The sequence below is a fragment of the Leiobunum rupestre genome, chromosome 2 (assembly GCF_980474605.1).
Source record: "Leiobunum rupestre chromosome 2, qqLeiRupe1.1.hap1, whole genome shotgun sequence".
In the NCBI taxonomy this organism is placed as follows: domain Eukaryota; kingdom Metazoa; phylum Arthropoda; class Arachnida; order Opiliones; family Sclerosomatidae; genus Leiobunum; species Leiobunum rupestre.
In genome coordinates, this window is record NC_143385.1 from 8,012,026 (window position 1) to 8,039,882 (window position 27,857).

General features: G+C 33.9%; 2 protein-coding genes across 4 annotated transcripts; one reads left to right on the forward strand and one right to left on the reverse strand.

The window, feature by feature from the left end:
* Positions 1 to 159: 159 nt before the first annotated feature.
* On the reverse strand, positions 160 to 14,376 carry nop5 (nop5 ribonucleoprotein). Of its 2 annotated transcripts, none has more exons than XM_090165348.1 (13): positions 14,262 to 14,376; positions 14,102 to 14,183; positions 7,404 to 7,480; positions 6,757 to 6,809; positions 6,068 to 6,192; positions 4,862 to 5,063; positions 4,040 to 4,320; positions 3,043 to 3,169; positions 2,566 to 2,729; positions 2,356 to 2,490; positions 2,198 to 2,259; positions 639 to 895; positions 160 to 274 (listed from the first exon to the last, which is right to left on the reverse strand). In XM_090165348.1, exons 2-13 carry the CDS (start codon positions 14,144 to 14,146, stop codon positions 213 to 215), a joined length of 1,590 nt encoding a protein of 529 aa, XP_090021474.1. In that variant the 5' UTR covers positions 14,147 to 14,183; positions 14,262 to 14,376; the 3' UTR covers positions 160 to 212. The 2 variants fall into 2 exon arrangements, with proteins under 2 accessions (XP_090021474.1, XP_090021475.1); XM_090165349.1 differs by having other exon boundaries at positions 160 to 254; positions 618 to 895.
* Positions 14,377 to 18,375: 3,999 nt separating this feature from the next.
* LOC149956004 (kelch-like protein 5) lies at positions 18,376 to 26,478 on the forward strand. 2 transcript variants are annotated; one of them, XM_090165351.1, is made up of 10 exons: positions 18,376 to 18,456; positions 19,019 to 19,352; positions 19,479 to 19,675; positions 21,833 to 22,045; positions 23,269 to 23,458; positions 23,527 to 23,751; positions 24,186 to 24,348; positions 25,229 to 25,441; positions 25,921 to 26,092; positions 26,151 to 26,478. In XM_090165351.1, exons 2-10 carry the CDS (start codon positions 19,043 to 19,045, stop codon positions 26,274 to 26,276), a joined length of 1,809 nt encoding a protein of 602 aa, XP_090021477.1. In that variant the 5' UTR covers positions 18,376 to 18,456; positions 19,019 to 19,042; the 3' UTR covers positions 26,277 to 26,478. The 2 variants fall into 2 exon arrangements, with proteins under 2 accessions (XP_090021477.1, XP_090021476.1); XM_090165350.1 differs by lacking the exon at positions 18,376 to 18,456 and adding an exon at positions 18,482 to 18,602.
* The last annotated feature ends 1,379 nt before the right edge of the window (positions 26,479 to 27,857 follow it).

Consider the following 27,857-nt stretch of genomic DNA (forward strand, 5'->3'; position numbering starts at 1 on the left):
TAGGAGAATCATTCCAGTTCCACCAAAAAACATTTCACCTCTGCATGTGCCTGGCCACTTGCAACATTGCTTGTAAAAAAAATAAGCATTATCAATTTATACCACCATTATTAAGTAATAATTTTCATTCTAATTTGAGTAAACGAAATTTACAAGGCATATAGAAATAGTTTCTTTAATTAAAATTTACAAAGTTATTTTTATTGAACCATTCAATCACTCTCCACTGGTGCTTTCTCTTTCTTTTTTTTCTTCTTCTTTTTCTCACTAACAGCTGCAAAAAATAATTACACTCAATAAGATTTTTGAAAACTATCGAGAATTAAATAGAAATTTACTAAAAGTATTTTTGTTTTGGCCGCGTAAATCTTTTTTAAATTTTATCAGTTGGATTTTAACCAAATATGCTAAAATATAGGATAAAAAGGTAATTAGGATTTTATAGGACCACTTCAGAAATATAGGACAATATAGGAATTATAGGATCAATGGGAGATCTTTAAAATAAACAATTAACTGAAAAAATATTGGTTCAACATTTAACGATCACAAATGACTAGCCTTGAATTTAAAAAATTTATCATTTTACCGTATGGTATAAAAACTATTCTAAAAACAAATTAAGACTTCCAACTTACGCGTAACCACTATGGAAGCTTCCGTTGTTTCTTCAGTTTCTTGAACAGTTTCAGAATGTTTCCTTTTTTTCTTTTTCTTCTTTTCAGATGTGCTTGGCTGGGTGTCTTCTGCCTTTTCCACAGTTTCTTCCTTTTTGGGTGTTTTATCTTTTTTAACAGGGGTTGTTGTTTCATCATCATCAGAATCAGCTGTGAATTTGCGCTTTTTTGATGCAGGTATTGTTGAATCCCCTTGTGTGGAGTATTGAAATACTTCGCTAATTTAAATAACAATAGTGAAATGTAAACAATTTTTCCATTATATAACACAAATAGGAAATTATACTGGATTGATAAACATAACTGCAAAGGTGAAATAATTTTGGGTTTTAATCTTATAGCTAGTCAATGCTTTCCATCTAAAAATATGAAAACTATTGAATTGAATGAATTCAAAGATTAAATTATAATTATCATTCATTTTGATGCTTTAAATGTATGCAGGAATCCAAAAATGCTACGTTTAATGACAATATCCATATTTAATCTTGGACGAATAATTACTGGATCCGAAACAAAATGACGTGCTTGGTGCTTTTACGGCAGCGCCGTAGTGTCAAGTATTGGAAAGTTTTTTATCCAAATACTAAACACGAGCCCCATATTAGTGGACTAGCGTTCTTAGCTAGTCACTGTCATCAAAGCTTACACCTTTATTTCCATTTTGTCTACGAATTTTTAAATTTAAAATCTATTTAAACCTTCACACAAACTATATATGCAAAAAAATTAAAGCGAACTTCCTATTTAAATCATTACTCTTTTGTTATTATTCAAATACAATTATTACTGAATAATTTTAAGCCTATTAAAATTCCAATAGCCTCACTTCTAATAAAAACAGCAGAGCAGACGACGGAATGCAGGTTATCTAACATTTTTACACAAGTGTTTTGTATATGGATAGAAATATTTCGCGATTCTCTCGGTTGGAGTGATGACAGGTTTTGCAAATTGTGGAACCCGCGGATTTTGCTTAGGTTTGGAGTCCAGTAACTATTCGTCCAAGATTTAATGACAATATCCATATATGCTACGTTATTTTATTGCAGAAATTAGTAGGGATGCACTGATATTGATTCAGCCAATAAAAGGTGGCACTGGTACATATTTTCAGCCCCACATAGAATAGCATTATTTTTAATTAAAATTTACTGTTTAGTACAACCAGAAAAGTACTTACCAACTAAGAAATAAGACTAAAACCAAACATTGTAGAAGAACTTGCCTTTTTTAATAATGTAAGATTGTGGAAATAAAACCAAATGGTGTAGATATTAAAATATCGGCTTATAAGAAGCTGATATCATAAAAATAGGCACACCAAGCAAGCATCCCTAGTAATTAGTGGGTTGTTTCATGGTAAGAAAGAGGATAATGCTACTGATTCAAAAACAGGAGGGGTCTTAGCTGAAAGTGACCCTTTTATTTTAACTATCTAGACCATAAAGATGGTTAACACCATATTTTTGAATTTGTAACTATGAAAATCTCTTAGCAATTCTTGCTAAATAAATTACCTTTTGGATTCGTATTTTTCAAATTTGGCTTTCATCTTTCCAGTTCCACTGATTCTTCGAGTCTATTAAAAATGTTAAAGCATTAAATAATAAGTATTTAAAAATTTCATATCATACAATAAGTTTAAGCGCTACGCTAATGCATGATTTTATCTTACCCCTCCTTCTTCCAGAAACTTTAATCTAGCTTCCAATTTCGCTCTGTGCTCCAAGCCCAAATCAGTATTAGTTTCTTCGCCTAATGCATCCACACGACAAGCTAATGATGTTTTGGCAGCAAGCATTCTTGAGACCTAAGAAGATGAGGTGTAGAAATTATAACTTAGGCATATAATAGATCTACACATATATATATATTAATATCTTACCTTTCCTTTCAGTTTGGCACTAGTTTGGCCAACAAGGGCTGCATGATAGATTAAACCATATTTTGGGGTATCATGTTTGGCTTTTAAAGCCCTAAAAAGTGCCTTTTCAGCACCTAAGATTTGAACGGTTGATGCGGGATGTTTTGCCAAATTTATTAATGAACCTAAAAAAATTATTTCAATTGTTATTTTAAGAAGAGTAGAGCATTAAATTAAATTGATTTTGATATAAGGAATGTGCGACTTAAAATTGCCTTTTATATGCCTTTTTTTATAGAAAATTATTATTATTATTAAATTGAAATGTGCTCTGACCCAAATGATCAAGTTTAACATTTACATCACAAAATAACAAAAACCCCTCCAGATATTTTATAACATTTCACTTCATTGAAAATTTGTAGAAATTTCAGCTTTTAGCTGTTCTGTCATATTTAGAATAACTGAAAGGTTATTTAAAAATTAAATCTTTAATACCTGCGTGAGAAATTAATCGAGCTCCAACAAGCTCTCCCACCAAAATAGTAAGATTCGGAGCAACAGCAATCATTCTATTTTTCAAATATTCACTCAGTTGGTTTCGATACTTGCTCATTTCAAGAATCTGAAATGTGTAAGATAAAAATTGAGTTACTCTGGGCAAAACAAAGATCAATAAATCAAACTTTTAACAAAGCCTCAGAGGTAGTGACGAAGAAAAATTCATCATAAATTTCAGTTTGAAATCATTATGCATCATTGGCAATAAAATACTACAACAATTTGGTAGAAGTGTAATGAGATGTTAAAACTTACCACTAAGAAATTATGTTTCACTTAAGAGTGGTAAAAAGGGAACAAAAGAGGCAAGTGAACTTCTATTCGAGACAAGGGTTAATGCCAACTAGGAGCCAAGTCTCCTTTAGCATGTTGCGAGTAAAATCTCCATTGTAACCACACCCTATACTACGATAATCATCAGGGCAACCATATTCTTACTCAGACATTCCAAGTGTATATATAATAGTTGGTGTAGGGAGCTGTTGGCTGGCGTGGCACGAACGGATTGCCACCACCCTCCTAAACATTGTAGCCCGGCCACCTCAATTAATGGCTTTAAAAGTTGCTTGATGACTTAGGCCTAAGGTGGTGCCTTGGGTATTAGCCCAACTGATTAATATTATTATTATTATGTATATGGTTCCCTGATAAAACCAAAATCTACTACTATCATAAGTAACATAATAATCACTAAGTATGACGATTAGCAAAATTTTGTAATTACTCTATCATGATTCAATTCAGCACAGAGCCCCCTAGTGTCTAAACATGCCAAAGTCAAAATAGGCTACTAATAAGGACGATAATACTTTACTCAGTTCAAGAAGAAAAAAGGTAATTATGTTACTTATGCTACTATCCCTTTATTGTATCTTGAAAAAATTAAAACTAAAAAAAATAAGTTAAGTATTGTAGAATTATAAAATATTATTACTTCATTACACAAGTAGAGTATATTGTCCATATCTTCCTCTGAAATTTCTGTACCCATTGATATTTCAGCTAGTTCTTTGAGTTTAGTTTCATCATCTCCTTCCAAAAGGTCCGAAAAATCACTTTCTGCCGCATTCGTCCTCATTTTCATCAACTTAATCACTGATATATATAAGTGATTATCCGGAATAAGCTTCGATAGTTCTGGGAAGTGCCAGCCGTACCATTCTTTACATCGCATAATGTAGTTATTAAGCTCTTTATCTAAATCATCTAGCAAAGCTGAAAATAAACCACATTATCAACATTTTAATACAATCATTTTACTAAAATGGACGTTGTTAAACATCAGTGCCTCAGTGGTAGTGACGAAAATCAAATTCAATCAGACATCATGTTAATGTTATTATGCATCACAGGCAGTTGTATCAATAGGAAATTGGGTTAATAAATGAAAAAAAAAGCAAATGTATACTTGATCTTAATTAAAATTTTAAATTAACAAAAAAGCCATTCTACATAATCGGAACTAAGTATTTAAACTTAACAGTTAGGTAATTTTTTAAGACCAGGTCATGTAAATTTTCATTATCATAATATTGACAAGTTTTATTAAGTTAAAAAAATTATAACCTAGTAAATGTCTAAAATATTTTTTATCTAAATCTTTATGTTCATGGTGGAAATTCAACTTATCAGTTTGGTAAATTGCACGAGCTTTCCTAGAGACAAATACTACCAGACTAACTACTATAAGTTCAGTTCAAAAGCGGAAAACGGGAAATAAAATCCATTAGAGCAACCAGCTAAAAAATTTACTTACATACTGCTTGAATGATCATTGTATCTATTTTGTCTGGACTGAACTTTAATTTATAACGGGAAAGACCGTGAGCTAAGCCAAGAGCCATTGCTGTCATTTCTTTCTTTGGCAAAGTTGATATAAGATTGTCCATTTGGCTTCTGATACACCTCATAAGTTCGTGAATGGCAGAGTTTGAAACACAACTAACATTTAGTTTGTCCTGCAGAAACGAATAAAATAATAATAATAATACAATTTTAAAAATGTTTATGTTCTCTAAAAAACTGTTGGAAAGAAAAAATATTATCAGATACAAATTGTACAGATTATGTAATGTTCTACCAGTATGATTAAGTTAATGTAAACTATGGGCACGTAAAACATTTTCCAGTAAAAATTGTCTTAACTTCTCAAGGCTCATATGCATTGGCAAAAGTCTATAATAAACCCCATTCAGAGATAAAGTTTAGTCAAATCAAGTAATAACAGAGTTCCACTGTGGTGCTATAAAAGTGTGGCTGACGAGTACTGATTTCTTAACGCTCGAGTGGGGAAGTTCACACCTGTTAATAACTAAGTAAAGAAAACCTTCTCAAACGCGCATTACAAATCGAATCATCATTTGATTTTTAATACTTGTTTGAGAATGGCGGCGTAATCGCTATAGCCAAAAAATGTAATGCAACTCTTTGGGAAATATTAAAAGAGTTTTCTAATGTACAAAAAAATGTTGTTTTCTTTACTTAGCTATTAAAAACTTTATACACTAGTTTTGTGAGTGCAAGAACACTACGAAGTTCACACCGTAGTGCATTCAATTCCCAATGCTGCTAAGACTGAAAATTTATTTAATTCTTTATTTTTCTGATTAAACATGATTATAATTGTAATTCTTTACAATATAACACGGGTTTTAAAGTTTTGTTTTCTCTAGCTACAATTTTTCTTTCTGTACTCCATCCTCGAAAGGACTTGAACCTGTGCTAATCTGTTAAACAAAAGGGTACATTACAACTATTATGTGCAACGCACAAGAGATGTTGCCAGCGAAAGACGCACTGCTTTTCAACAATTATAAATTTGATGCTTATCTTATCTTATGTGATTTTGAACATTGCGGGTATAAGAGCTTTCATACTCACCAAGGCAGTTTATTATAGACTTTGGTACTGGTATTACCTCTTTAAAAAAACAATTTTCACTTCATAGTACCAAATTACTAACTTTTAGAACATTTCCCAGTTTAGCATCAGCAACTGCAATAGTATCTTGAGATTCCTTAGCGACAAGCTTTTTTAAAACTTTCCTGAAACTCTTGGTGATTTTTCCTTCAATTAATGCAGCGGTTGCTAAGAAAAAAAACCGTTCATCAATTTAAAAATAAGAGAAAAAAACATTGAATAGAAGCGGTGCAACAGTGTTTTCTCTAAAGATAACGTTTCCTCTTTCCCCTCAAAACTTCAGAAAAAGTCCGCATATCTTCGCCCCATACAAGTTCACCTCTTTGTTACTTATTATAATTTGTAGTTTATAATGTATTCATACTTAGGGACCATAACTATTGATACAATCCACAGGAATCGAGATTTAATTTTCAGAAGCAAAATCATCAAGCTTGAGATCCCAATTCATTTGTTTATAGGGGGAAGGAGCTTACTCCTCGAGCATGAGGGCAATTGGGAGCGATGCTAAAAATTATTTCAACATGGTCATTCTCCCAAAGTATAAATAAATATATTCTTACGTTAAATTTTTACCTAAAAACTGACAAATTGTACATCAAAATAGCTAAGATAAGAAACTACAAAAATCAATAATGATTATTAAAGATGTATGGTTTACATAATAAAGGAGAATTGTGTTCATATAATACTTTACACATACAGACATATAGGAAGAAAGGGTTAACTTACAAGAAACAGCTTCTTGCATATCTTTGAATTTTTCAAAATGTTTCAACTTGACACTGCAATAAACAACAAATTAAAATAACAATAACAAATAGCTGAAAAAATTGAGCCAATTTCATCTAAACAAAACACTGAATATTGGTAGTTACTGTTTTTTGGGAACTAGTCAAATTATATCTTGGTAGAACTTAAATGATCATCACTAATATTAAAAAAAAATTGGTTGAATTTTGTATCAGTGTAAGGGCCAGAAAGGTTCACTAGAAATGATTGAGTTGCAGCTTCTATTAGTTGATGGGAAATCTTTGTTCCGTTTTTTAGCAAGGGCCAGCAATAGTAATATGATTGAGTTGGCATTTTTATTAGTGGATTGGATAAAAGGATTTCATGAAACTAATGCGCATGTATAGGTCAGATTATATCTGAGAAATTAATAAAATGTCAGAATTTTTCCAACTCTAAGGGTCAATTCAACCAAAATATAATAAGTCATAAAATTATGAATAAAATGCAAAAATGGTAAGAAGATCGTACATTTTTTAAAGAAAATTAAGGTAAATTTATTTTTCTAATCATTCTACTGTTTAAGTGAATCATTAGGTTATATTCCCTTTAAAACAATTGTGTAAAAATACTCAAAATTGACTTACACTTTACTAGCTCCTTCGGGAGTTTCAAATTCCTTAAACAAATTTTCAGTTTCCTTCAATTTATTTTCATCTAGAAGCTGATGATATGGGGAAAATATTAAATTAATTTATTGGTGCTAAGGACGCACAGATATATCGGCCTATTTTTCTAATATCAGTATTGGGCTATACGAGTCTTAGAAAAACATTTAAAAATGAGAAAATTCTCGATTAACTAATGATAATATTTTATTTTAGTGCCAGACTTACGAAGCTAGATCATACTTTTTTTAGACAGGGGGGGTAGCGTAAACAAATGAAAAACAACGATAATATTTATCACAAAAAATGAAAAGAAACATTCGGATATGCTCTGAACCATCTTTTAGAATGATTTTAAAATATCCACTACTGTTATGATAGATAACTTTGTTAATATCAGCCAATAATAACACCGGTATTATCATAAATAGCCGATATATCGGCTGTACCCATATTGGTGCATGGGTCAAATATTCAATGTTAAAATTAATTTAAAATCGACAAGGAATTGTCTTAGCAGTCTTCATTACTTCAACGTTAACGAGATCTCTCCCCTTACTGAATTTTTGGTTAACAGAATGTTTTACAAAAATGTGACCGCCATGGGCGTCTTAATGTATGTCATGGCTGACCTATGGCAAGTTTGGCAACAAACAGAAACCAAACCCATGAGCAAGCTATGAATACAGATAGATGCCTAAAGGACAGTTAAAACATAACTTTCCCAGGAGCTAAGTTAAAAATATTTTCAACTTGAGCTCCCAATTGTGAACGAAAAGGGGTATAAAACAGTTTTGGGCGCACTCTCACAGCATTTTCAGGTTTTGAGTACACTTGAGATTTGCAATCAAACTGACATCAGGTGCTACAGTGAGAAGACACATTTTTAGATAGTTGCCCTAGATGATATCCATTAACTTAAATTTTAATAAAGGGATCACATGGGTAATTAGGAATGATGAAATTCGGTACTGAAAATACTGAAAGTAAACAATAAATTTTATTATTTTGAATTTAAGGTTCATATGTTTCCTCCATTAAAATTTTGGTTTCAGATACCATTCAGAAAACAATTGTGTAAAAATGTGGCTCCTTATCATTTACTATGATTTTACATGGATCCAAAAAATAATTTTAATATTCTGGAATAGATGATACACAAGGGGAGATTTTAGTGTCTTGGACGTATCTTCCTATGACTATACAAAATTTTTACCTTAACTAAACAAGGGCATTTTTTAAGGTTTTTCGTAACTACCCAAATACTTCTTTTTTCCAAAATAAAAAAGAACATATTGGTGTAACAATTGCAAGAGCAAAATAATGATAAGACACTGAATAGTCTGCAACGGATGCCCCAAATATGTAAAACCCAACTTACCCTAGGCGTGACACTCGTATTCCTACATTATTAGTTGTATATTTTATTTATTGCCACTCTAGAGAGATGGCGCCAGAGAGGCGAGAACTGCCATAGAACCCAGGGGGTCTCCTCTATTTAAGCTCTAGTCCGAGCCGGCAAGTTTCGCGTATGTTTTTGGCGTCTTGACTCAACGGTCAGACTTTCCTTGGCAGCACTGTTCCTTTTCTGTAGGAAATATTTTTTGCTGTGGTAGTTACCCCTGCCACTAGTTATCACAAGCCTGATCTCAACTGCAATTAAAATGGCTCTCCTGTCTGGTAATGTTAATTGTTATTTTTGCCACTGTTTTTCGACTATGTAATAAGCATCCGTTGATAGATTAAGATAAGCTAACCTAGCGTTGTAATTCTTTTCGGCCCCCAAATAAAGACCTTATTTATTGAAATAAGGTAATTTTATTTCGATTGAAGCAGATTCGGTTTTCCCTTGACTGAATATCGGTTACAAGTCAAAAACCATCCTCAGTAAGCGATGCCATAAGCAAACAGAGAGGACCCACTTTCCTGAGTGACAACAATGCCAGCAGTGGGAAGCTGGTAAAAGTTTCTAAGTGTGACTAAAGAGAGCTGCGGAAGGTAAGACCAGCAATACAGTCCCTCGCCGGGTCAGCCTTGTAGAACCCGAAGCTACGAACCAAGACAAAATTTCCCTAAGAAACTTGCCAAGAGTCTGTAAAAAAAGAGCCGAAACCCTTGTTTTAAAGAAACTCCTGGTGCGGGACAAAATTTTTGATAGCCACACATCAATCCGCCATTTTATTTCTGGGATCCCAACACAAGAAGGACAGCACAATATTTTAATACGCCTGGGGTAACCGTAACAGAGACTCTGAAAACACACCACTTGGGGATGGGAACTGCACCCAGAATAATAGCTGGGGCAGATTGGGAATATGAGCACATGACAAAAGTTTCCCGGATAGACCCAGAGTTTCGCCAACAGAGCGCCATGCTGTTAGCAACCAAGTCTTAAATCCCAATAAAATTTCCACACAAGAGTGACCTCTGACATAGGTCAGTTGAATATTTTGTAACGAATTCAGTCACCAGATGGCGGGACAAAATTTTTGATAGCCACACATCAATCCGCCATTTTATTTCTGGGATCCCAACACAAGAAGGACAGCACAATATTTTAATACGCCTGGGGTAACCGTAACAGAGACTCTGAAAACACACCACTTGGGGATGGGAACTGCACCCAGAATAATAGCTGGGGCAGATTGGGAATATGAGCACATGACAAAAGTTTCCCGGATAGACCCAGAGTTTCGCCAACAGAGCGCCATGCTGTTAGCAACCAAGTCTTAAATCCCAATAAAATTTCCACACAAGAGTGACCTCTGACATAGGTCAGTTGAATATTTTGTAACGAATTCAGTCACCAGATGGCGACTGAGCCGTTATCAAATCTTGTGCCCTGTTATTATTTTAGTTTCGCCGCCAGGGCGATTCACGGCGCCTGGTGGCCAATAGAAAGGCGATTACACCAGGTGCCGTGCCCTGGCTGGTTAGTTTTTTGTCCAACTTGACAGACTGTTCGTTTCCGTTTTTTTGTCCCCAAAAAAAAAGAAAGAGGGAAGCAATAGAAAGAGACAATGTCTAATGAAGGTCTAAATTTTATTGTAAGTTGTTTAATTATTTTTCCAAAGAGGGAACAATAAAATTTGTTCTTATTTATTTTACCGTGTCTTGATTCCTTATTATTAAGCCTTGCCTCTAGTGTTCCCCATATTGTAACCATAAACGACTTAACGTGATTCATCTTAATCAAGATACGTTAATTCGAACTGGCAACGGTTACAATTTTACTGAACATTTCTGTGACGAAATTATTTTACGGAAATGTAAATTCGCGGACATATTAATTTTGTAAAATTAATGTTTTTTAGCGTTGTTTTCCACTAATATGCAGGCTGCTGAATTGTTGTAGGTGAAGTAGGATACGCGATGGGGTCCAAATACTAACACACCAACGCATTTCTGCTTTTTTGCATTATTCAGCCCGCTTCATAGTTATAGGTACTCGTGATGGGCTTAAAGAAATAAATATGCAATAAAAAAAAGGTTTTAATTGTCGAAACTCAATTTTGAACTACCCAAAATGACCTCCCGAATGAAAATAGGCCCTGCTCTAAACATTCAGTATTCCAAAGTGGAAAGATCCAGGTAATATATCCAAGAAATATTAATACTAACATTGCTCAGTGTAAACTAAGTAATATTGAAAATATAATTTATTAAAAACTTAAAAAATAATTCGTTTTATCTTTTTAATGCACTTTTCCCTTATTAGCCACTATTTGCCCATGGTTTGGACTTTTCTACAAGTGTTTTCTTAGGAACACTATTTACATAATCTAATTCCCCTAAACGAATTTCTAGATATGGCATGGCAGAAATTATTATGATTATTAAAGGGACCCTCCCTATAATACCCTTAAAATGGTGGCTCATCTACAGGGGCCTCCCCTCCATAACATATAGATCTACAATGATTTTTTATCTTTCATTAAACCCCATACCAGCCCCTGAGCCAACCCCAATTTAAATATTCATTTCTTAATTTAAAAGGCAACTAAAGGGACTTGGCAAGGGCAGCAGAAAAAATGGTCAGTTACAGGCTTCTTTCCCCCTCTGCACAATAACAGATAACCAACATGGTCAGTGGCAGCCATGTTGTTTAGTAGGTCAAATGGCCAGATCCCTTATCTTAGTAAGCCTGGCGCCAGTGTTAGGGTTAGGATAAAAAAAGACCAGTCAGAGAGAGATTGGTGGCAGAGGGAAGATAGACAGCTGTCAGGAGCTAGTAGGGGAGTGGTTAACTCCCAGCTAGCTAGTTAGTTAGTTAGTATTACTATTTCCACTAGTGGCTGCAGGATCACATTATCTTCCCTTGGTGGGAATAATGAACAGTTATTGGTCTCTTATTATACTACAATAGTTATTGTGTAACCTCATCCTAAGCCTCTGCCCCATGTAACCCAAACGTCCGAAAGAAGGTTGGTTACAGTAGTCACTACCAAGAAGTACTACTTGGCACAGGCATATTTCCAGAATCACATCCTAGGCTTCTTCTGCCATGGGCTTCGTCAGGCGTCACCTCGCACAATGCTCTTTCTCTACCAAAACCCTCGGTGTTAAAGTGTGCGTCATGACTATTCTCAAACACTGTTCAGCCATACGGTCTTCTGTTACTACCAGCACCATTCACTCTACTAAGCTGGTAGAGAGGAGAGCCATTCATTTTGCTGCTTAAGTGGGGTTTTCTTGGAGCAAGACTATAGCTTGTGTCTTCACCAACTATAGGTGGGTCACCTTAGCTAACAGTATTCACGGAAACAGTGGTCCCTAAAATCAACTACCATCATGGACTGGCTCTAGCCCACCCAGGAGCAAACCACCAGGCTCCTCTCATTCTGTCTGGCACTCTGTTCCTGTCTTGCCATAAGGCAGCTCTCACTCTCTTGCTAAACACCTGAAAACTATCAATTTAGTTCAGGAACCGACTTAAACTATCCCAAAACATACAATTAATATATACTGTAACATTTGTCCGGACATGATGGGTCTCTGACCTTGTGTCAAGCGCATAAAGAATTTCAAGATTTCCAAGGTTGTTTCCCGCAATTGACTAAAAACGTATTTTTTCTTTCTATGTGTGTCCTACCCCTATCCGACAAAATGAGTGAGAGTAGTTGGTTTTGGAAAAATCAAACCCTTCCAGCAAATTTTTCTCAGTAATAACAATTAACATCTCCCTGTGCCAGACCAGTCGAGTTGCTTTTAAAAAATAATACTTAGCCACTTTAAAATGTATCAAAATTGGGAGTCAACTGGAGTCCACTCATAAGCCAGAGTTAAGCAATAAATCGGTACATTAAAACAGTGATATTACACAAACAGCAGCGTTGCCAGACACTTATCGATAATTTCGAGCTGATGTGTGGGAGGTATGATATTTTCAATGGCATACTATATAGTACGCATTTCAGGGGCGGATTCACCCTTTCAGCGCCTCTAGGCTCAAAAACATTTGGCGCCAATAGGTTTCTAGCTTAGGAAATATAGCGCCATCTGCCTTAATATCCGTAAACTAAATATGTGAAGAACCATCAGACAACTTTTGAATAAATAGGTTTTCCAGATACACTTTCAGCTATTATGGAGAGCTAATTTTGAATGAGCAGACAGCTTTCATTTATTTAATTTAAAACTCAATTTTTAAGCGGTGATACTAATGACCAAATTTTAAACTAAGCAAGAAGCCTATTGGCATTGTCTAACGGGTTGATCAGTTAAGTAGGGGCTAGGGGCAAGCCAAGTACTTGGACCACGGGGCTTTATCAGAGTTTTGGCGCCCCTAGAAAAATGCCACCCTAAGCACATGCCTACTCTGCCTAATGGTTAATACGCCCCTGACGCATTTTTTTATAATTTTTCAATTTGCCTGAAAACCAGTTAAAACTGTGACTTTAGAACATCAGTTTTCAAAAGGTGGAACTTTAAGTGTTATTAAAAATTTTGATTTCACAAGTTAAAAGTCAATATTTAACACCAAATTCAAATTTACCACCAGTTTTCTGGCATACGACAAGGTTTTTGGTTCTGGTACTATAATTTAAGTTTCAGAAACTGGCAACGCTGAGAAACAGTAATCAAGCAATCTTGAAGTTTCACTTAAGAGCTCAATTAACATTAGTAAAACTTTACATAATCCATCTGAAAAACTATAATTTAAATTGTTCCACCAGTCACAATAGGGGGAGAAACCATGCTTCACTGCTCAGGCAATCTGAACAGTAGTTCGTATTTCTCCGCAAAGAAGAATGACGCTGGAGACTAAATAATTTATAGAATATTCCTTTGTTCTCCCTTCTAGGACCCATTCAAGAGACAGTGAAGCTGGTTTAACCCTTCAAGGAAGAGAGTTCCATACATTAACATTAACAACATCTCTCCTGGTTCTAGATCACTCATCGCAGAATTATGAGAAATTTGCAATAAACTTGCCCAGATTTGTTATTTTGAGAAGAGTTATTACTGATTTATGACTTGGGATTCCAACCTAGATATGAAAATTTTTGAGCTTTGTCGCTAACTTTGTAACTGATAACTTTAGGGTGTGCTACTACCTTAAGTTGACAGAAAATGACGACTACCACGTTATAGAAAGAAAATTTTACAGTCATTGATACTCAGCAACACCTTTGATTATTAATAAAAACGCAACACAATGGTTAAATAAAACATACCTTGAAGATGGCAAAACCTGCCGGGGATTCAAATAAAACCAACATATCTGATCAGAGACAAACAATCCCTAATCACTGTGTTCTAAAGAAAATAATAATAAATTTTATATTAATAAACAAATTCATTAAGAATGTAAAGTTATTAAAATTAGGAAATTACATTATCAATATCAATCACATGCAACGGAAGAATTTACCCACGTGTTCTTAACTTCTCACTTATAAAATTACGACTAAATTTGCGACGTTTTTATTAAAATAAATGCTGATACGTGCACTGAGCAGGCTTGGAAATAAGGCGGTGGCGTTTGTCATCGTTGAGTTTATTTCGGGCCATGATCAGTTAATTATTATTTTCTAATTGCGGGGAAGGAGGGAAATTTCATCATATTTTTAAATGAAAGTACTAAATTGAGGAAGAAAAAGTGATTGGTTTCGTCACTCTGGCTTTACCCAAAATTCCCCTCTTTTGTCGTTATTTCACGCTATCTAGAAATTATAGAAATTATTTAAATAAATATTTATTAATTTTGGAAGCTAAAATAGTAAATTATTAGTCAACCCCACCATTTTTTTCTATTTATCTGCAACAAAGGGAGCTGTTGACAAATCAGTATAGACCCCCATTACCCATGTGCGAGGAAGAAAGTGGATAAGCGCTTATATCATGAAGGAAGCATGGTTATATTTCTGTAATAGCGTAGTAATCTAACCTACTAAAAGTTGAACAACCCTGTTTCACTTTAAATAGCTCCTCCCTAGAAGATGGCCTTTTCGCTTTGTAAATATTTCTAAAATTATCTGGTTTACTATAGTTATGGAATTTTTTTGTTGTTTGACAATTTCTTTCTTAAATATTTAATGAAAAAAAGTTGAAACTAAACCGGAGTGCGTTCCATATTTAATATTATTAAAGACATTGTCAGCTACAACATAGAGGAATAGCCCTGGAGCAGGCTTGGAAATAAGCGGTGGTCACTGGGTCAAAGACCAGTTTATTAATTGCTCGGACCAGTTTTTTTATTCAAAAGCTAGGGGTTCACTGGTCCAGTGTCCAGTTTATTAAATCAAAATTATCTACCGTATTATTAACCAACTGGTCTACGTGACCACTTAAATAATTCAAGAGTTGGGAGTCACTGGCCAAATAGACCAGTTTAGAAATAAACCTTATTTCCAAGCCTGCCCTGGAGTGGTATTGATAGTTCTGATTGGGCTAAGCATTGATGTTCCTCTTCAGAAATCGCGTAAAGGGGGATATAGAAAAGGGGGTATGTCGAGGTAGACTTTTATCTATTCCTCCATGTTTTCATACATTCCAACACAGGCGCGATCTACCGGTTAGGGATTGAATTCTTTAAAAAGTCTACCTCGACTTTCCCCCCTTTTTTCCCCCGCCTTGAACTGGCACTACGCTGTCGAATTTGGCGCTTTCTTTCCTTTCCCCTCCTCTACTATTCCTCCATGGCTACAACAACAAAAAAATCATAAGTCATTTTGACGAAATAGAGCCATAGACATAATAAAGAAATAGATATCTAAAGCGGAGTTTGATTTGCCAAAAATATACAGGAGCGGTTACTAGCAGACAACCGGCAGTTTTGCCGTATTCCTGGGGTACTACGTTTAAAGCGCCACCTAACTCTTAAGAATATTTATCGGGTTCAAAATCAGACCCAAAACTTTAGCGGTGAATTTGAAAAACGGGTAGTACGCAGTGGCGTAACTAAGTTCCTCGAGGCCCCCCGCGAAAGTCTTTTTGGGGGCCCCTTATGTGACTCTTTTTGAGAGGCTATTGTTTACTATTAATAATCAAGGGCGTATTTAAAGGGAATAGAACCTCCAACGCATTCTTTATGGAAGACCCCATAAATTTCCTTTATTCCCTTCACAATCAGCGATTATCAGCGCCGCAGGTGTTACAAGCGTATTTATGAACCTTGGATTTATTGAAGCGTCTATTGGGACCTCTTGGGACCAGTGTTGGAAATAAGCTTTTTAAAAGTATTGGTCAATGTGACCACTATAGCCCCTACTTAAAAAATAAATTAATTGGTCATGACCACCCTTTTCTGCCCCACACTGGGCCGTCTTTAGCTTAGCCCTAAATAGCCCAATCTTAGAGAGGGGCCTAGCCCCACCTCTCCCCTCCTATTATTTTACCTTTGAAAGTGAATTGTTAATCGCGATTAGGAACTATAATGAGTTTAATTAATCACAAACCAAAGAGCTTTGATATTTAAAACATTTCTTAAGGAACTTTAAATAATATTTAATCATCTTCTTGTTCTTCAAATAAATACAGTTTTACTCCTTTTTGACCTTCTTTTTGTTGCAATAAAGAAATTGCAATGTCTTCTATGCTTATTTTCTTAAACATATTCTTAATGATTGATTTAGACATGATTTAGATGTTTCGCATTTAGTTCGACGAATCTGACTGATTGTAGTAGAAGAACGTCAAATTGCATTACTGCCAGAGGCCAAGAAATACGCTTAATTTATGAGTAAAAATCCGCAATTTCATTGGCTGTGAGAAACTGAGAGTGCAACTCTTTTATCATTTTCTCTTTTCGGTATATAATTATACTTTTAATTAAAAATAAACTGGCCATTAATAATAATAATAATAATAATAATAATAATCAGCTAGGCTAATACCCAAGGCACCACCTTAGGCCTAAGTCATCAAGTGGCTTTTGAAGACTTTATTTCAGGTGGCCGGGTTACAATGCGTAGGAGGATGGTGGCAAGCCCTGCATTCCACGCGAGCCAACAGCTCCCTACACTTACTATTACCATATGTAACATAATTACTCATAAGTATGCCACTGTACCTTTATTCCATTCAAAAATCTTCACTAACGGTTTGTTTCACCACGAACCAGTAAAAAAGTGGACTACGTTAGATTTTAACCTTTTTATTCATTCTAGTAATTTTGGGAGTCACATTATTGGCTAGTAACATATGTAGTTCAGTCAATGGAAAACCTCTAAATTGAAAAGGAATTTTTTGCGTCGGAATTTTAGTCTGCCCAATGTAGCTTTATTGAAATTTATAAACTCGCTCGGTTTGTGCGGATGAAGTTAAATTATGAGTAATTTAGAAAAATAAAAGGTTGGGGAAAATGACCAATAAGAGATCGCTTTCCAAAAATGGAACAAGTCGTCGAAGTGGGATATTCCACCAGCGTTATTAAAACCCAAATCAAGCCTAGAAGAGTTAGGCCTCCTGGCCTAGGCTCAAAAGAATCTGCAAAGCCTGAAAGACTCCAACCTTGTAGATGCGCCAGAAAAGCTCAACCTGAATTTCAACTATTTTTTCCAATAAACCTGCTTCTTTTATTTGACAATGCAAATTTATTTTAGAACGTGAGTCTGCGAGAACTTCATTAATTTGCAAAGTAATTACATTAACAGAACTTGACACTATATTGTAGTTCATTTTAGCTCCTAAGCCTTGGTTGCTCAAACCGGTTTGTTTACTAAAATAATGGTCGTCGGTTTATCAGACGTAGAGCTAATTATACGACGGCATAATCGGCATCTTGAGGGTACGAGGCATAGATATAGGAAATGTATATAAAGGTCTAGATAAAATATTACAAAGGGATTGAATACGGAGGTGACAGCTAGCAGAAACGCGTAATTTCTGCAGGCTATCCTTATAAGCTAGCGCTTTCTATCGGTAAGAAAGCTCGTGCTATCGTCGCAAGAGCCATTGTCTCCTGCTTAAAAATTATACTAAAAGTCACCAACAGATGGTGTCTAAAGACTACGGCCTGCTGAAAAGTCAAGAACTTAGTACTAAAATGCTAAGAGAGCACGCGCTCTTAGTCACGTGCCTTCCTCGGTGTCTGCTAGGCGTATTTTATGTTAGGCTTAGACGCCCCGAAATTTATCTAGACCTTTATATACATTTCTTATATCTATGGTACGAGGTTTATACGGAGTGTCTATTTTGGACTTTTTTTCGGGCTAAATTAGCTTACCGTCAAATGCTTAGCTATTTTAGCCCGAAAAACGGGCCAAAATAGTCCCCGGCTAATATGGCCCGAAAAACGGGCCAAAATAGTCCCCGGCTAATATGGCCCGAAAAACGGGCCAAAATAGTCCCCGGCTATTATGGCCCGAAAAACAGGCCAAAATAGACACGGCCAGGTTTATATTATTTTTGAGTAAATAAAGTAGACAAAGCAATGAGCCGAAGCGTGATCAGCTGTCGAGACGTAACTGATGTGAGTGATGTCAAAGCAGTGTACTGCATTAAAAAAAAAACGAAGACATTGATACTGAATCAGTTTTAGCCTATACTGTTAGCGCTAAAATAAATTAAATCATCTACATCATCTAATGTAAATAATCCTATTTTTAAAAAAATATTAATTGTCCTATAACCGCTGCTGCATAAATAGTACTAGCTGGTACTAGAAATTCATCAGGGGGTCAGAGCTGACAAAATTACGAAGTGGTTTAAAATAAGGCTAATAATTTAATAAAGGTAAAGCTACACGCTCCCCACTTAAAATTGAGGAACTGAATTTTTTACTTGAGACTATGTATATGGGGCTAATAATTTCAGAGAGAATGAATGGGCTTGGTTATCATTTTACGTTTTCACTTTAAAATAGTAGTGCAACATAACCTTTGACAGTGCCTCGTTTCGGCACTGCACAGGTTATTTATTTTATGAGTTGATTTGTAATCAGCGAAATATCTGGTATAAAGTAATTCTTATGGAACTGTTTTATTAAGGCACTTGTAGCTTTTATAATAACATATGCAGGGATAACATTATCTGTAATGTTAAATTTCTTACTATAATTATATAGTAGTGAGATTTATTTTGTCATTTTTCCCTTGCATTTTATTGCACATTCTCTATCCCCATAACTAATTGGGTCCGTTTCATCTTAGTTGACTTTGGTCTTTGGCTTCAAAATGCAAGAGCAAGATAGTGACTTGAACAGCAACAAAATTAGATTTGCAAATAATACATTCTCTTGTGAGAGACATGCTGTGATGTGTTTGGACCGAATGAAACATCTTTACAAAAAACAACAATTAACTGATGTTACACTAATTGCTGGTGACAGGAGAATAGTTGCTCATCGTCTCGTTCTCAGCTCAGCTAGTGACTATTTTTCTGCAATGTTTACCACCAATCTCCGAGAAGCTGTTGAAGAGGAAGTTTCCATGCACAATATAGATCCTAATGCGTTGCAACTTTTAATTGACTACTGTTACTCAGGTATACCTTTATATATAAAGACTTCAATTTGATTAGCTGTTTGTAACTTGCGGCTCTTTGATTTTAAACTATTGTTACCTGTATAGTACATTACTATTAAATTGAATTCTTATTTTGTTCCTTCAGGTTTTATTGAACTAAACGAAGACAATGTTGAGACATTACTATCAACTGCAAGTCTTTTACAACTGCAGGTAGTTGTAGAAGTTTGTTGCCAGTTTCTTTTGGACCACCTACATCCATCTAACTGTATTGGAATCAGTCTTTTTGCTGAATCTCAAGGTTGTTGGAAACTTCATTCATCATCACATAATTATATTATGGTATAAAACATTTAAAAAAAATTTAAAGAGTCAAAAATAAGTTTACCTTTTCCAAGAAAATGCGGGGAGAGTGGGAGGAAGCACTTACATACCAAAAATAGATGTCATATGTCAGAATAACTTTGATAGCTAGCATTTTTGAGTTTGTTAGGATTTGCCATTTTGGTAGAGCGGTGTGAAAATAGAGCCTTAAATGTCACCTTTTAACAGATTTTTCTAACGTTGGTTGTTTGCCACAGGTGACATTCTGAAGATGTTTTTTTTGGGTAGTAATGCTTTTAAAATGCTCTAAACAACAGAGTGTCACCATTTTAAAAATGCGCTACAACCTGGCCCTAAATGGTGTCAACAGACAGGAGAGAAATGATATTTTATTTTGGCCAATAGAATCATTGTGGGTAAATACTTTCAAATAATGTTACTCCTCTGCTGTCTCCTTATTTATGTGATTCAAGAAAGCACAAACGTTTCAGATAATAGGCATTAAGATTGAAGAATAAGAAGTCTTAGGTTAGGTCAACTTAACTGTTATATTTAAGCTAATAAGTGACACTACAGAAAAGAGTTAGCTGCTACTAGGGCTGTGCGAGTCCTCTTTTTTGGATTTCGAGTCAAGTCAGAGTCCGAAAAAATTAGCCACGAGTCCAATTGGAGTCCAGAATGAAAAGAGGGCTATAAGTCGCTTGAAGACTTGGCCCTCTAACAACAAATAATATTTTCTAAAAATAAAAGTTTTTTGAATTTGAATGAGTCTTGGAAATTTTCAGATTCCAATTTGAGCCTTAAATTTATTCCGAGTCTACAATTTGCAATTGAGCCCAATATGAGTCTTATATTGGTTAGAATTATTAAAAAAATTAAACTTTTTAAATATTACGAAGTAATTTGCTAATTTCTTTTTTGATATCTGGATTTGTTGGTTACTTCAAAAGTATCAAAACGTTTCTTCTTCAATGTTTTCCTTTTACTCAGGGTTGGCTGGTTCAAACCATGGTTTAAACCAAGTGATCTTTATTTTTAATAATTTGGTTTCTTTAATTAAAAATTATTCCAAAATGTTTGTACATTTTCTTACCGAAATGATTAAATTTCTAAAACATTTACAAGGGGACCACATTTCCTATATTTTCAATAACTTCCTATAAATTCCTTAGGTTTTACCCAAAAACATACCGTCATCGTGTACCCTTCTTCATCCTATATTTCACTTTATTTTCGCTTCCGTTTTTCGGTAAGAATCCTTATTTTTGCTTATGGTTTTTTCTATATTTTCCTTTTATTCGCTTGAAAATTTCCTATTTTTTCTATAAAATTTTCAAGGCATTTTCCTGGTCATTCTGCATTTATACAAAAACGAAACCAAAACTAAAACTTTGTTCTGGTCATATTGATTGGTAATATGTATGCACAGTTAAACAAAAGCGAAAAATAGATTATAAAGCAGTGTTTAAAAAAACCTGGTTTTTATAAAAATAAAACTGCTTTTACTCATATCTCCACTTGAAATCTAAATTATGAACAAAGTTCTAACTCTTGTCTTCTCTGCACTTCTACAGCACTGAAAGTAAAAGTAAAACCAAAGTTAAAACCAGCTCGAACGAGCCATGAGAGTCACGCAACCTTTGACTAACTAATAGAGAAACTGCGTGAATAAATAAAAATATTCTAGTCTGAGCCCGAGTACACTCGTGCAGCCCTAGCTGCCAAACATAATTGTGTGAATCTTTGCAATTTTCATATATGATGAAATATGTCCAAAATTAAGCAAGAATGGATTTATTTATACTTAGGGAGACTCTTTTGGGACGATTTTTAGCGTTGCTTCCAATCCAACTATATTCTTAGAGCTGGCTCTTTCCCCCTAAAAAGATTAAATCTCAGTGGCTCTCTAAAGTTTATGCAATTGAAGCATATGCTCCATGATGCTTTTCCTTTCCCCACTCTCATGTCAGGGGAAAATGCGACCATGGTGCCTGCGAATCATCTCAACATAGTCATTCTCCCTAATTATTAATAAATATGTTCTTGGTTTAAGTGTAAAACAGATTCAATTTAAATCTTACGCTTGTAAATTAAGTTTTGATAACCAAAGCTCAAAAAATTGTTAGTGGAATTTTTAATTGCAAATATATCATAATTGTATTTTTTTGTTTTCAGGAGCATTTTATGGATGTCATTCAAAACCTTGAATTCAGACTACTACCTGCTCCTGATGTCATTCGTTTGTTGTCATGCGAAGAACTAAATGTTCCAAGTGAAGAAGTTATTTATTATTGTTTGCTGGACTGGCTGAAACATGATTTATCGAACAGACAAAAACCACTTTCCAACCTTTTAGCAGTTGTTAAACTTCCTCTTTTAACACCACAAGTAAATATTTTTTACAACATAAACCTGATATTTTATTTACACAAACACTTTAACCAATATTTCTGTCAACAACTGTATAATAAAAACCTTTTATTTAAATCAAAGGTATGACAGTTAAAGCAATAAATTTTTGTGAATTTGACAATGATAACTTGTACAAGTTTAGAATATAGTACATAAGGGACCACAAACCATCCCTAACTAAGGATCGATGAGCATTTAAATTGTATAGATAACAAAATTCATTATAGTTTTTACTAAACTTTTTAAAAAGATATTTTGAATAAAAATTGTTGAAGATTACGTTCAATTAAAGAGAGTGTCAGCTGGGACAAATTTAAAATTTTTTGATTTTAGGGTACATCATAAGATAGATTTTTATGTCCAGAATGATAAAATATGCATGTATATGTTATGGCACCTAAAAACACCAATATTTTTCAAAAGCTTATTACGTAATCGTTTGTTTTGGAAATAAGGCATTGATTTCTGTTTATTGATAATTAAATTCCTTATACAAAAAAAAAAAACAATTATATGATTTCAGTAAAGGTAGAATTATGATTCTGATGTTGTATTATTGTTCTCCATAAAGGTTAAAATTATTATTGAAAATCTCAAAGTTCGGCCTAAGATATGGGCGTGATAAATTATTGCCCTACTATTCTCTCTGCTCCCTCTAGTAGCAACTAATATAAACCTCTACCCTCAAATGACATCAATAATTGGCATCCAAGAAATGCATAGAAGCCTACCCTTCCATTTAAAAACTACTATTTGCTAGTGAATATTTATATATTTCATCTATTTATACATCTCATGCAAAAATCTAATACACCAAGAAATTTCTGACACTATATCTTTAGTTAAATTTTGAAGTTAAATCAAATAACATTTCAATATTGATATAAGTTGCAAGTTTTTTCATAATGGTGTTTAATTGAAATAAGAAGGTTAACTCCAGCCCAATCTCGTTTTTTTTGAGGAATTACACTTCCTGAAACACTAGGAATACAGGAATATTTTGGAAGGTCCATTTTGTATAGAATCAGATCTCTTTATTTCGCGAGTATCTTCTTGAGTATTGCAACCAGGAAATTTGCTTAAATATTAGCTGATAATTATACATTATTATAAATTAAAACTTCATGGTCATGCTCATGACACATATACCAGTAAATATTAAAGTACAATATAACATTTTAACTATTCATGAACTTTAGTTCATTGCAGATAATGTTGAAACGAATGAAATTTTTAGGGAAGATCGTGCCTGTCAGGATCTCATTATGGAAGCAATGAAGTATCATTTACTTCCTGAACGGCGACTAATGCTACAGTCACCTAGGACAAAGCCAAGGAAATCAACTGTTGGTTGCCTCTTTGTGATTGGTGGTATTGATGCGTGTAAAGGTAAATACATTCTAATAATATCGTTTTTGTGTTCTTCATTTTTATAATGTACAATTTCCAATTGTTAGGTTCAACCAGTATTGATAAATATGATCTCAGAACCAATTCTTGGTCTCACTATGGAGGTATGAGTGGCCGTAGACTTCAGTTTGGAGCAGCTGTCATTGATCATAAGCTTTTTGTCGTCGGAGGCAGAGATGGCCTTAAAACACTGAATACAGTCGAATGCTATGATCTCAAAACAAAAGTTTGGTCATCTATGCCTTCCATGTCTACTCATCGTCATGGACTTGGTATTATAAAAATTGTTACAACCATTATTAGAATGTGTATAACCCCTTCAGTGGGAAGTAATCTGATCCTGAAATAATCTGAAACATCTTCTATTTAGATGTAATATCATTGTAGTTAATGGAAATTTTAGAATTTTCTGGTGAGCTAGCTGTAAATTTATTAATTATTGCTTCGCTTCAATGCCTTTGACATTTTAGTATTTTCTTATTCAATTAATTTAATACAATGCAATCTAATAATCAGCTAAACTAATACCGAACACCAAAGGAACATGGGCCTAAGTTGAGTGACTTGTAATACTGTTATTTGATTTGATTGGCCTGTATTGGAAAGATTAGCTATCATTTATTATCCTAATATTTGTAACCAGAACTTTGATGGTAGTCAGCAATTTTTGCTTACTTTAGTGCCCTATAACCTGGTTAATTTTAAGGTGTGGGTGTGTTGGAGGGACCAATGTATGCTGTTGGAGGCCATGATGGGTGGAGTTATCTTAATACAGTTGAAAGATGGGATCCCCAAACAAGACAGTGGAGTTATGTGGCCCCAATGAACACTCAAAGAAGTACTGCAGGTGTTGCTGTACTCAATAACAGGTACTTTTTTGGAATAATCATATTCAATCTAATGGAATTTACAAATGTATGAATTAGGAAGTTGCTAATGCTAATATATGATGTCTCTTAACACTTAAGTTATTAACTTGAAGAATGTACCTTCACAACAGTAGCTTTGCTAGATGGTGCAATGGGTGCAGACTGCACCAGGAGGCACCCTCAGATGGGGTAACTTAAGTGCTATTCAATTTTGAAACACTATGTACCTCATAGTGTTGAAATTTTTAACTATATCTAATTGCAGCCTGACCCTTTGTTAAATATGAATATGCTGATTCAGATTTCAATTTGGTGGATTAGATTATTCATAATACTTTGGTTCTGAATTTAATAAAAAAAAATTGTGGTGGTTTTGAAAATTTTAAAACTGTCAAAAGTTTAACTTTGGAGTTTTTGTTTACTTAAATTTGAACTTTTGGTTCTTTATTTTATGTAGATTTGACTGTTTTTGTCTTTTGGTTGGTTTTAATCAAAAATTATTTTCAAAGACAGTGCACAAAAAGATTTAGCCTTGAAACACTTATTAATAGAAGTGAATAAATTAAATTTCAGGCTTCTGTAGTAATTTTTGTCAAAAATTGTACAAAAATTAATTTTTTTTATTTAATTTTATTTTATGGATTTTTTAAATCATTATTAAATTTAATTATTAATTATCAATTTAATTTAATCGAGTTTGCTCTGAATTGGCATTGCTAGAGAACCTACATAAATACATTGTAGTATAATAGGTGATTTGAATCAGACCACCCATATAACTTTCAGTCCCCTAAAATCCAACAATACTTTTAAAAGGATTTTTTCCTTGTATTTTGTTATGAATACCACCAATTTAACTATAATTTTATACTTTTTTAAGGTTATATGTAGTTGGGGGACGAGATGGAAGCTCCTGCCTTCGTTCGGTGGAATGCTTTGATCCACATACCAACAAGTGGACAATGTGCGCTTCTATGTCCAAGAGAAGGGGTGGAGTGGGGCTAGGAGTTGTAAATGATTATTTATTTGCTCTTGGAGGACATGATGCTCCAGCTGTCAATCCGAGTGCATCCAGATTTGATTGTGTTGAAAGGTGATTCTTTTTATGAACTTTCTATAAAACTAATTAAATTTTGCACTACTTGAAAGCGGGCTAAATTTTTCAATTCATTCAGTGGCACTTTGAAATTGATTCCAAAAATATTTTCTTTTTCTTAAAGAGACCCATTGATTAGTTAACCATTGTAAATAAGTGCTCACTCTTAAAGAAATTAAGGAATAGTTTAAAGAATAGCTGGTTTTTTTATTGAAATACGAATTTAAAACTAATTCTAAGTTAAACTGTAATTTAACTTGAAATATTTGTCAATATTGAAAAATTGTAAGATAGGCTTCAAATAAGTCCCGCAATGTACAGCCATATGTCTAAACTCTGTAATTTACAATATTGTCAAATATAAAATGTTCACTTAAGCCATAAACTAAGAAGTAATTAGTGTACGTGAATGAGCCTCAATCTATTTTTTTACACTTTCTACTTAGAATTTAAACAAATCTCAAATTTTATCAAAGGTATGACCCTAAGACAGATACATGGACGTCAGTAGCACCAATGAGCTTAGGACGGGATGCAACTGGCGTTTGCTTACTTGGTGGTAGATTATTTGCTATTGGTGGATATGATGGCCAATCATATTTAGCTTTGGTTGAAGCATATGATCCACAAACTAATGAATGGGAAAAGGTTTGTTATTACAATTAAATCTCAAATATTTGTACCATCTAATAAAGAAATTTTTTAGATGGCTTCCCTTGACACTGGAAGAGCGGGAATGTCAGTTGTGACAGTCAAATCTCTCGAAACAAGTCATTCAATTTCTGGTGCTAAAGTTCAGCTTCCATTGAAAAGCACTGCAACATCACCCTGATATTTTTGTTACTTTTTTATGAAGCAAATTTGCAATATATACCAGTACACTACGTAACCAAGATCTCAGTGGAGTGTTTATTTTTATATTTAACTCTAATGGTGTAACATTCCATTTTTTACTATTTTATTAATTTCTTATAATCTAATTTAACAATGTCCTTGCAAACTAGTGTAAAATTGAAAATAAAAAATGTAACATACATTATTCATTTTTCTCTGGAAATAGGTAATAATAATAATAATTAGCTAAGCTAATAGTCATCAAGCGACTTTTAAAGCCATTAATTCAGGTGGCCGGGTTACAATGTGTAGGAGGGTGGTGGCAAGCCCTTCATGCCACACAAGTCAACAGCTCCCTACACTAACTATCACTGTTTATCTTTTAATTAATTCCACAGATAAATGTGTCATCCTTGTGGATTTCTCACCAAAATTCACAAAACATATACACAGTCTACTTTAAAACAAACCATCAAGATAAAATTTGTAGTTCTTTTGTTTCGCAGTAAAGGGGGTGGTTAGCATGGGAAGCTGATATGAGTGAATTTATATTGTATATGAATTATAAACCAACACGAGGGTGACATTCAATGCAAGGTGGTTATAGCACTTTTGCCTTGCAGCAACGTTTGATCCCAACTTGTGGCACTGGCAAGGAGACAATTCTAGGAGTAACTCAAGGATTTTGTTTAAACTCTGGATTTAAGTAGACTTGCATATAACTTGTCAATTTTTAGTAATTTACACGACTTTTTCCAATATTTATGTAATTTAGAGCACTTGATCCAATTTTATCCAAGTTACACTATTGTATCCAATTTTAATTCACTAATTTTACACGTATTAACTGAAGTTTACCCAAAATTACACTAAATTATCAAATTTTAAAAAATTTCCACAAAACCATCAATTTTCACAAATTTTACTAATTTAAATAACTTTCCCAAAAATTTACCAAATTTTATTTTTTTAGACATTTAATAAATTTACACAATTTTTGATATTTAAAGAAAATTTTCCCTATTTTATCCAGAATTTAGGCGATTCACATACATATTGTCAATTTCTTAAAATTACCCATTTGTCAAACTTACCCAACTTAATTATATATGCGGGTCATTCCACACTAAATCGACCAACGTTGTTGCTCGATAGTGACGGATTTCTACCAAACTTTTTTTCGTGCTTTATCTACCTAAAATATAAAGATAACTGAAGTTTGGCGGCATAATTTCAAAAATTTGAAAAGTTATGAATTTTTGAAATTTACCGCTTTTCGGCTTAATTTTGCGGACTTATTTTAATTTTGTTTTAATATAGCAACCGGAAATAACTATTTACATATGAAAAATAGCAATCCTAGCTAAAAACGTCTGCTGGTTCCGAATTTGGTATCTATTTTGCTGTATCTGCTCAAGTCTTCAATGTAGACGCTCGATGGGGGGGTTGCACTCAACGTTATATTTACCAGGAGGTTCACCTTTAAATTTAATGAAACTTAAAACGTAACATCTCCTTATAGATAGAACAATTTAAAATAAATTTGGTTTTGGAGAAACATTTATTTCTATTAAAACTA

What these genes read in the sequence shown, in the direction of transcription:
- nop5 (XM_090165348.1), bottom strand. Translation starts at nt 14,146, where the DNA reads ATGTTGGTTTTATTTGAATCCCCGGCAGGTTTTGCCATCTTCAAG. An exon ending in CAGGTTTTGCCATCTTCAAG is followed by an intron (nt 7,481 to 14,101) that starts GTATGTTTTATT and finishes CCATATCATCAG; the next exon opens with CTTCTAGATGAAAATAAATT. An exon ending in GAAAAATACGAATCCAAAAG is followed by an intron (nt 896 to 2,197) that starts GTAATTTATTTA and finishes TATTTAAATTAG; the next exon opens with CGAAGTATTTCAATACTCCA.
- LOC149956004 (XM_090165351.1), top strand. Translation starts at nt 19,043, where the DNA reads ATGCAAGAGCAAGATAGTGACTTGAACAGCAACAAAATTAGATTTGCA. An exon ending in TGGTATTGATGCGTGTAAAG is followed by an intron (nt 23,459 to 23,526) that starts GTAAATACATTC and finishes TCCAATTGTTAG; the next exon opens with GTTCAACCAGTATTGATAAA. An exon ending in AAACTAATGAATGGGAAAAG is followed by an intron (nt 26,093 to 26,150) that starts GTTTGTTATTAC and finishes GAAATTTTTTAG; the next exon opens with ATGGCTTCCCTTGACACTGG.